General features: G+C 39.6%; 1 protein-coding gene across 2 annotated transcripts; it reads left to right on the top strand.

Moving 5' to 3' along the window:
* Positions 1–3,659: 3,659 nt before the first annotated feature.
* Positions 3,660–8,361, top strand: RB195_003359 (uncharacterized protein; the record flags this gene model as incomplete). Of its 2 annotated transcripts, none has more annotated exons than XM_064200980.1 (11): positions 3,660–3,723; positions 4,255–4,414; positions 4,695–4,826; positions 4,888–5,003; positions 6,033–6,150; positions 7,407–7,468; positions 7,521–7,605; positions 7,668–7,824; positions 7,889–7,981; positions 8,042–8,166; positions 8,265–8,361. In XM_064200980.1, 11 exons carry the CDS (start codon positions 3,660–3,662, stop codon positions 8,359–8,361), a joined length of 1,209 nt encoding a protein of 402 aa, XP_064056861.1. The 2 variants fall into 2 exon arrangements, with proteins under 2 accessions (XP_064056861.1, XP_064056862.1); XM_064200981.1 differs by lacking the exon at positions 4,255–4,414 and adding an exon at positions 3,792–3,861.
* Positions 8,362–10,186: the final 1,825 nt, after the last annotated feature.

Genomic DNA, 10,186 nt, shown 5'->3' with positions numbered 1-10,186 from the left:
ACGAATCTGACGACGTCTAGTCGCTGTAAGCGATAGGTTGACCAGCTCAAAAAGGTCTGAAAGTTGTAAGAAGCTATGGCATTTATGTGAAGATTCGAATTTAGGTAGTGTGCAAATTTAGCTAAGATACATATTTTTGCTCATTCAAGTCAGTTTTCGATGAATATCTTACTTTTATCATCGAATTTACTGAAAACATAAAGAAATGGTTCACTTCTCACCCTGTTCTAACTTAAATTTGATGCTAAGTCCTCGAATTTCTCGACTTATCGTTGTTGTTGCGACGGAATTCGTGTCGTCACGGTTAACTTCTAGCCTGGACAAAACTAGGACAGCAACAATTAACATTGCTGTTCAAGGTGTTATGAACTTAGCTAATAATAGCTTTAAATACACCTTTCATTTTCTCAGGAAAGTTCTCATCTTCTCACGAAATTTTCCCTGTAAAGTAGATAGGGAATGGAACGTAGTTTGCAACATCATCATTTCACTAAACGAAACAACTGTTTACACCAGTATGTGATGAGTAATATGTTGAAAGCGCGTGTGAAGCGGGTAATGGGTGAAATCACCTGAGCGAGCAACTCTACACAACAGTGGTGAAATTCAACACTATTTGTTTCCTTTGATCAATCAATCAATCATCAATCAATCTTATGGATGTCACGAGTTACGTCGATTTTCGAATTTGGACCCGGACACTTTTTATCTTTCCGGATTTCCAAATTTGTGCTGAGTATTTTGCGTTTTGCATTTTTGCTGGAATTCTCGAATCCTACGTTCTACAGGGAAGAAATAACCGAACGTCTGAAAATTGAGTTGAATGCTGTCTTTGATCAAGCAATGACTTTAAACCGGAATGGAAATGTGAGGCGAGAGCCATCGAGCACAGATTTGTCATAAAATACGCGAAGATTTACTCGACGTGAATGTCCACAGCAGTATTTGTGCTATGATAGTGTGAGCACGCAATCGATATGAGTGATAACGCCATATTGATAGCCAGAACAACTCATCTGGACGAGCACAACCTCCAAATAGTCTGAAATATTCTTCCATCATCCAGAATCTCATTGGTTATCCTTAGCTTCACTATTGTTTCATTAGAGTTTGTTTGTTGGAAGAAATTCGTTCCGTTTACCTCTCGCTTTATATTCCCTTTATCTTTTCCCTTTCTTTTTATTTGGTTTTTACTTATTAGCTTCATCCAATATTTTAACAACACTTTAGTACTCAGTAGTTATTAAATAAGTTATAAGGCAGTAACTACTAGCATCATCGTTATTAACGCTTTTCCGAAAATAAAAAGAAATCCCGGATATTCATTCTTCATCCAGAATCTATGCGAAAATAATAGAAATTACCTGTGCTATAGAGTCTCAAGATGTTCTAAATGATCTCCTTATTACGAATAGTATGTTTTGTTCCATTTTGACAAACAAGCGCGAATCCTCGGAATGCCTGTTCGATCCACGAAGATGTGCACGTAATAATTACCAAAGACAGGGTTCCTGAGGTCTGCTTAACGAAGGATGGCGAAACTTCCACCGTTTTTAGTAGTTTGAATGTTTAAATGCAAACATCAGAAGCCAGCTTGTTAGAAACAGATTATATGATAGATACTGCATCTGTGAAAGATGTGTTATTTGTCCTTACGGAAAAACAGGCGACTGCGCACAAATTGGGTAATATATGAGATTGAGTGCTTGATATGCAATGCAAATTACATTGAGGAGACCGGTAGAAACGTTGGAGTGGGGATTAATGAACACATGGCAGGAAAACGACGAAAGAGTTTGGTAACACCACCAGGAATGCGCAGACATGAGGCTCGCAACGGAAATGATTACGATGTGAAATGCGTTATACTGGCTCACGAAACAGAAATATCGCCAGGGAAGACGTTGGAGGCGTTTTGGATTCTTAAAAGAAACCCTTTAATGAATAATAGGAATGAATGCTTGTCCATAACGAATGAGTTCTTGCCACTTGTACCGCTCTGTGACCTATAACCGCCTGATATTCTGTGTGTAGATCAAATCATCTATATCGTCGCTGCTGATCGCAGCAATACTCATTCACTGGTACACTGAGTGACAAGTGCATGCAACCAGCCGCGCCACATCCGGTGGAGCAAAACGTAAGACCATTTTCAATGTAGATGGGTTTCTGTTTTCACTACCCTGAACGATTATCGAAACACTGACTCAGGGTAGTGTGGCACTTGACGTGACAAACGTAGCATTGCTCCATTCATCCTCTATTTAGGCCTTTTACCCCCATTTACGGCGAAAAAGCCGAAACGTCAGGCAAATAAAGGTTCAATCTAAAAACCTCGCAGGCACACTATCACAAAACACTGTTTTTAGTCCTCATTCTGTATACGACCAAATTCTGAAAACACAGTTGGAATAAATGCTTTTTGTGCTTTCGATTGATCTATCCAATATTTCATTTTGCCCAATCATTGACGGTAATTGTTTTAACCAATGAAGTGAACGGGGCTAGGCTCACACTTGTGTTAATCTACACCCCCGAACCCTATATTTCCTCGCAGAGAACCCAACCACGTCCGTTTTGTGATACTTTGGCTTTAATGAATTAGCGACCGTGTGATTTTTAGTTTCGTAAGATATGGAAGCAAAACGTTATTCTTGATCTCTCGCAAACCTCCATCACTAAGTTCTTGTATTGTCCCAGTTTGCAGTACTTGCACACGAGCTCTATTCTTTTTTGTTTCCTTTTCATCATCTTTTTTTCTGGGTAAGAAAAGATAGTAATAAAAATAGGACTACATTTGTAATTACTTGTTCTCTCATACGCCTACACGCACATGGGTCTTCTGTGGGTACCATTCTCGTCAATTTAAAGGCAGTCCGTACCACCTTGGACTCGTGGTATGCAACCACGAGTCTAAGGTGGTACGGATTTCAGATGGAGTATCCGTATACTAGATTATGAAGAGGGGGTGATTCCGTCCGTTTCTTCCTAAGTGCTGTGAAAAACGGCCCGGAAGATGCGGCGCGTGCACAAGGCTGCGGCGCTCCATTTGAACTCCTTGTAGAAAATAGTGCGCCAGAACGCTCGAAGCCGTATCTTCCGGGCCGTTTATTGCGGCAATTAGGGAGAAATGGCGGAATCACCCCCTCTTCATAATCTACTATCCCGTATAATACTCCACCTGAAATCCGTACCACCTCAGATTAGTGGAGTGATGCCTTTAAAGATTTCAACCTGCAGTGATGAAGGGAGACGGGAAGAGGCTCCTGTTGTCCAGAACTCAAATCGAAAGCAGAAATCGTTCTCGCGATGCATGACTGCTCGAGAACATCTTGTAGACCGCATACTCAGATTCTATGACGAAGTTCGAGCGTCTTCGGCAGCCTTTTTCCATGCTGCCACATCGAACTTATGTAGTAATTTCTAGTCTGAGCGAATTTCAAATGCCGAGAATAAATCCGTTCGTTGCCGGAATTGTTTGAAGGTTGTGTCTGTCATGGATATGATCAGCACTGTTTCCAGATATGAACGCAAAAATAGACTTCAGAAAGGAAATGTTGCGGAAATTGGAAGAGAGCAGTTGAGTATTTTAAATTAATGCTTACATCAGAGCGCAGGACTTTTGAAATAGTCAGATTCTAATCGGTAACCAGCAGGACATGACTTGGATGTTTGACTTAATCGGTGGGCCATCATCCTCGGTCATCAAACCGGCGCAGTTGCGTAAGTGACAGCGCTCGAAACGGTGTGGTGGCGCGTAACGGTAAGCATCCTGAAGGAATCCTTGTTAGCACCACTCATCGCTGCATTTCACGATCTTCCCATCTCAATCCCAGTCGAAGACCATCGCGAAATGCAGCGGTGAATGGTGGTAGCGAGGGTCCCGTCTTCGAATCACTAAGCTCCACCGCACCGCTTCGAGCGCAGCCGCTTACGCCTGACGCGGCTGGGCGCATCTTCGCCGAGGCATGTCGTCTCCAAACATAACTCGACAGTGTTTCTCAGTAGAATTTGATGAAACTATAAGGAATCTCAATAAATTGTAAACTTAATCCGAAGACTGTAGCTCTTCGTTTACCTGAAAATATTTTTTTGAAAAAAAAAAGAAAAAAAAAACGTCACTATAGAGCTGCTTTCATTCTCATGTGCAAAAAGGAGCAGAGCTTAAACACAGTGTGCAAACTTTAAGGGTCCAATCGGTGGGGTGCGGATTCTCCATCAGTATGATACCGTAGGGAAGTTTTATTTTTTCAGAAAGGAAAAACGGAAGCGGAAATATAAGAAAAGAGAAGCCATTATTACGTTTATGTGATGATGGAACAAAATCCATTTCGACTATACTTTCTAATCCGGATTATCTGGTACCACTGCGACTTCTTTCATCATTGAAAATCCCAAAGATTTGTCCTCTTAGGTGGCAAAAAATACGCACTACTATTGAGTGGATTTGAAGGCATTTTTTTCGGAGTGATGGACTTGTTGTAATTGTATTTTTACAGTCGTAGGTGTGTCGTGGAACATAGTCAACCTCGGCCCAACATATTTAAATAATGATGGTTTCGCCTTAATAACCTGGCATGGCTTTGGTTGTTCAAGAAAACTGCATCCTGTAAAAAAATCTTTGATTTACAGTAAATTTTTGTCATCAGTGTCGCTAATTCTTGTTCCTAAATACTGAATTATTTTATTCGGAGCACTATCACATCATCTTCGTCGGAGGACGCTTGGGATTCGGTTCCACGATGCAACAGATGTCGGCAACATTTTCACGATGGCGAATTCTACGTAGTTCTGGAAGGAACTGCTTGGCATCAGGAATGCTTCCGGTTTGTCAGACAATTTTTCGAAACGGAGATCTCTTAGAAATCAGTGTTTGTTTTTTTTCAGTTGTGCCCAATGTTTGCTGCCGATTTCACTTGATGACGATTATTTCGAGATGGATGGTAGATACTACTGTCGACACGATTTCAACGTTCTCTATGCGCCAATATGTGCAAAATGCAGTGAGTACCTTAAAATTTTGCACATTTTGGCTCTTGCTTGGAGACTAGGATAAAGGATAAAGGATAAGGTGTCTGGCGTTAATTAATCCGCTTGGGATGCGCCCCCACGTTCGCTTCAATTCGGAATCGTTTGAGGTTCACGAACGTGTAACTGGCCTATACAATGATTTGCGGTGGGTAGCCGATGTCCCAAGTCAGTGTTTTTACCTCCCAGACTAGTTTGGTACCAATTAAACGACCCCGGAGGGATGAAAGGCTTGGTGAGCACTAGGGCGGATCCGAACCTCCAATCGATCGTGCAGGAAGCGGAACCTCTAACCGCTACACTACACCCGCCTTGTGAAGAATTGGAGTGAAAGGGATCCAGGAAACATCACACCGTACTCGGAAAGTCAAGATGATCATGTGGGTCAGTAATAGCAATTAGTTGCCTAACACATCTTCATGCGATGCAGTTCAAAACCTTGAAAAAGTTTAATTTGAACTAATTTTGGAGGTAATTTATTGTTCATACGCGTCTGGAAATTGTTGTCCTTAACCGCAGTGGACGTCTGGAAACCACTCTACATATATCTCGTCCAGGAAAAAGAACATAGGACTGAATTGCTCTGCAAAGCAACATCAATGAGCTAAACTATTCTTTTCTAGTTATTTAATGGGAGAAAGTTGTAAATTTTGCGGCTTTTTATAAAATTAGTGAAGTAATGAAAATGTGACCTGACGAAACTTCTTCCATTATAGTATGTTTGGCGAAGGTGCAATTGAAATTTTTCTAGAACTTTCTTAAATCAGACGCTTCAATCCTAACTTAATTATTGATTTTAATTACTAATTTATGTTGAACTGCTAGTTTATTTCATCAATTAATTTTGCTTGATTTTGTTTTTTTAAGTTCAATTATTACTCTATTTATTAATTTTCATCCTATTCATTTTCTAATTAATTTCTGGATTGTGTGTCTTCACTGCAGATCCCAGTACTGTGATTCGATTGATTAATAAACTACTATTTGAGGATTTGTGCATTCAGATTCATTTGTCTTCGGAAAAGTTATGCGGTCAGCTAACAACTCATTTCATCCGGAATGCTTCACATGCGAAAACTGTGAGGGAAGTCTTGACTATGGTGTGTGGTGTGTGAATGGAAGGTAAATGTTATTTTTAAATGTTCTAAAATGTTTTAGAACAAATTTCTTAAAGGAAGCATACCACGAATTTGAGGTGGTGCGAATTTCAGCTGGAGTATCCGTATACGGGGCCGTAGATTATGGAGACGGGGGTGGTTCCGCTCATCTCTCCCTGGATCACTACAAACAGTCACCTCCAGAATGCTGTTTTGTACGACGAAATCTATTGCAACGCTCCACCTCTTGCGCCGCCTCCGTCCTGCGATTCGTCAAAACTAAATTCGGGCTGCCCCGATAGGCAGAAAGGGACGCTACGCGTGCAAGGGTGGCGCGCTGCAATAGAAGGCATCGTATCAGGGTCCGGCAGATTTTCGACCATGCCTCGATCATGCCTCGGCAGAGCAATTAGCGCTGGTGCGAGAAAGAGGTTTACTTTCGTTGCTACCTAAATAGCTGACTCCGCTTACCTATTATTTATACGTTGGATCACCGGCTAGGATATAATTTACGAGCTACTTAATAATTTTGGAGGATTATACACTTCCACTGGAAACTTGTGATGTGAGATGATCTCAAATTTGTAATCGTAGGAGAAGCAAGAGAAGTAACCACGTGAAACATAAGCGAAGGATGCATCTAGTAGCTCCAAATATGCAAAAAACTGGCTCCCATTCTCTTCTTTTTACATTAAGATCTAGACAAAACTCGCCCCTGTTCTCTTCTTTTTTTTAGATATTTCTTGTAATAGTGCAGTTCTTTGCGTCTCTATGGCTAAAAGAGCTTCTAAGATGGTTGTCTGCGCCACTATGAACGACTAGAGCGTGACCTCGTCGAGATATTTTCGTGTATCCTCGGGGCATATCCACTAGACACGTAATGTCTGGGAGGCATTCGCGGAGAATCCGCCGGGACCCTCTACCGTTCCCCGGCTGCTTGCAGTGATTCAGGGAGAGATGAGCGGAACCACCCCGGTCTCCATAATCTACGACCCCGTATACAGATACATCAGCCGAAATCCGTACCAGCCCAGATTCGCGGTATGCTGCCTTTAAATTTTCCTAGACTAGCCAATTTTATGAATGCTATTTACGTGGCACTGACGCATGACAAGCGTAAGGTGTTGTCTCAAGAAATTCGATTTAAGAATGTTAGAGATTTGAACGATTATAAGCAGGAAAAATTATTTTATTTACAATTGTTTTATTACATTTCACTGCATCGCAAAAATTTTTATAACATTCTATTTTTTATAACTAAAATGTAAGCACATTATTGAGGATGTCATGCTACAATTGCAAAGAGATGTCCCCGAAATCTCGTCATTACGTTTGCATGAAGTGTAAGTTGTTTTAAGAGTAGTTTGAAAAATTCTGTATCAGACTATTTCACAGGTCGTCAATCGATTGTCGAGGAGGATCTTTTACGAATCGATAACTATTTTTTCCACGCCTATCATTTCTCATGTGCTGATTGCAAGTATGTTTTCGTATGCTTCCTCGGTGTTTTCCCCCGATTTCTCTGGAAAACTAATTTTTGAGGACTGCGTTGACCGGCGCAGCAAGACAACTGGAAAAAGAATGGTTTTGTGCACGATGTTTTGATCTACGTTGTGAAATTTGTGCCGGATGTCATAAACCAATTGACAAGGAGAATGAGAGAAGTACATTAGCGTTGGGGAAATATTTTCACGTTGAGGTCATCTATCATTTTTCCCTCTTTGCGTAAAACGAACATGTTCCCTCACTTCTTTTTCCTGTAGCATTTCCGTTGTGCGAAATGTGATGTCGCATTTATGGGAACGAAACACTACGAATGGAATGGGAAAGCGTATTGTAAAGAAGACATGATGATGGTAAGTGGAGGGTTTTCCTCGAGACGACCACATTCCTCTCAACCTCCCACGCATTTTCAGCTCTGCGGTGAGTTCTGCTATCGATGTAACCGGTTCCTTACCGCTACAAGTATCAATATCCTTGGAAAGAAATGGTGTGTTGATTGCTATCGATGTTTGTCATGTGACCGAGTATTGAAACATAGGTATGATGTTACTGTAATTCTCTTTGCCCATCCAGCTACTGTAATTCTTTTTGCCCATCCACACATTCCTCCACCCACGTTTTTTCTTTTCCTTTCAGTGAACACATCTTTAATCTTGATATGCGACCGATGTGCAAAAAATGTTTCCGACGAAAGGATTTTCGACAATATCTGAAAGAAGAAACTCATCATTAACTTCAACATATTAATTGGAATAGCTTAATATGTAAGAAAATTCATTCATTCCAGGTTAATTCTTGAATGAATGAATGAATGAATGAATGAATGAATGAATGAATGAATGAACGAATGAATGAGGAAGTAAGTATAGAAAGCTATTTTTGTTACCACCCTTTTTAATTCTGCCTCAAGACTGTATCGGTGCAAAAAGTTACCCACTCCCACTAAGCTGTAATTATTTAAAGGCATTACCCCAGGAATCTGGCGTGGTATGGATTTTTGTTGGAGTATACTTATATCGGGTCGTAGATTGTGAATAAAGGGGTGATTCCGCTCATCTCTCCCTGCCTAACTGTAAACGGGCGGCTTCGAAACGCAATTCCTTATGACGTCCTCTAATTGCAACTCTCCACTCTTGCGCCCCGCCTCCGTCTGTGATTCGTCGAAAATCTCTTCGGACGCTCCGATAGGCAATTCATTTCATTCGACCTAGTAAGGAACCGCATTCCGTCTGTTTACAGTGACGCAGAGAGAGATGAGCGAAACCACCCCTGTACTCATAATTTACGATCCTATATAGGTATACTCCAACGAAAATTCATACCACGCCAGATTCTTGGGATGACGTTGTTAAGGAAGCTGTTAAGCGAACAATGCAAACAAATAACTAGCGGTTTTTTGACTTGTATTGAATGGCCTATTTATTTATCTGTGTATATTTTGTGGTGTATATTTGTTTATTTATTTGTTTCTTGTATACTCCGTTCATACACAAATGGATAACCATGTAATGAGCAGATCAATAAATATTGCCCACAAGCAAACTGCACAACTTTTTTTCCGTACAATTATCGAAGGAGAATAATTCAAAGCATCCCATCTCAATCATCTTTTTGACCATTTTAAAATTTCATTTGCTCATATCAACAACGAAAATGTTTAGATGTTTTGTTTTTTGTAGAGAAAAACATTTGAAATATTTCCTGTACGTGTACTGTTTGAACGATGTTGCCATAAACACTATGCTTTCTTCATCACTTCTTTTTTTTTTAGTTTTTGAGTGAATTTTTATTGGATTTCCTGTTTTGTATCACTGCTATAAACCAAGAAGACGATTTTCTTAGATCTCTTACCTGATTGAAGGCTCAACTGACATCGACAGAAAATATATTTTCGAAGTTGCAGCAGTAGGCTCTGTCTTTCTCAATCAATTTTCACCAAGATTTTATTAGGGACGCTTCTCATTCTCCATTTTCTTCAACGGAGGATTTTTTCAGGATCAGAAGAAAAATGAACAAAAATATAGAAAGAAAAAATGTCTTGGTTTGTATTAAATGATGTATATATGTACTTCTTGTTTTACTGGTGTATATATTTGTGTTGTCTCTTGAACAGACACGGATATGTAATCATGTAACAAATAAATGAACGAATATAAATAAGACGAGACCGTGAACGGGAATATAATACAAAATTACTAGCCGTAGTTTCCCAGTTCATGCCTCCGATATGATGCATTTCTGTGCTATCTGCTCCGAGAAATACAAAGAAAATCGAATTGTTCTTAATTAAATGTACATTTAGGTGCATTTGAAGATTTTCTATTCATTAAGATATTCATTAAAATTCATTATATATATATATATATATATATATATATATATATATATATATATATATATATATATGCAGTACAGTTTACATTCACTAAGAAAAAAGATGTTTATTTATTGTTGCTTGTATTTTTTTTTTGTTTTTTTTTTCTAAAAAATCACTCTTACGCATCTGAGAAAAAAAAACCGTTTATTTTGGTATCACCATCACCTTTTTTTATCTTTCT

Source organism: Necator americanus, chromosome IV, assembly GCF_031761385.1.
Source record: "Necator americanus strain Aroian chromosome IV, whole genome shotgun sequence".
NCBI classification, from domain to species: Eukaryota; Metazoa; Nematoda; class Chromadorea; order Rhabditida; family Ancylostomatidae; genus Necator; species Necator americanus.
Note: the sequence above shows the minus strand (reverse complement) of the source record. Positions and strands in the feature narration are given on the sequence as shown.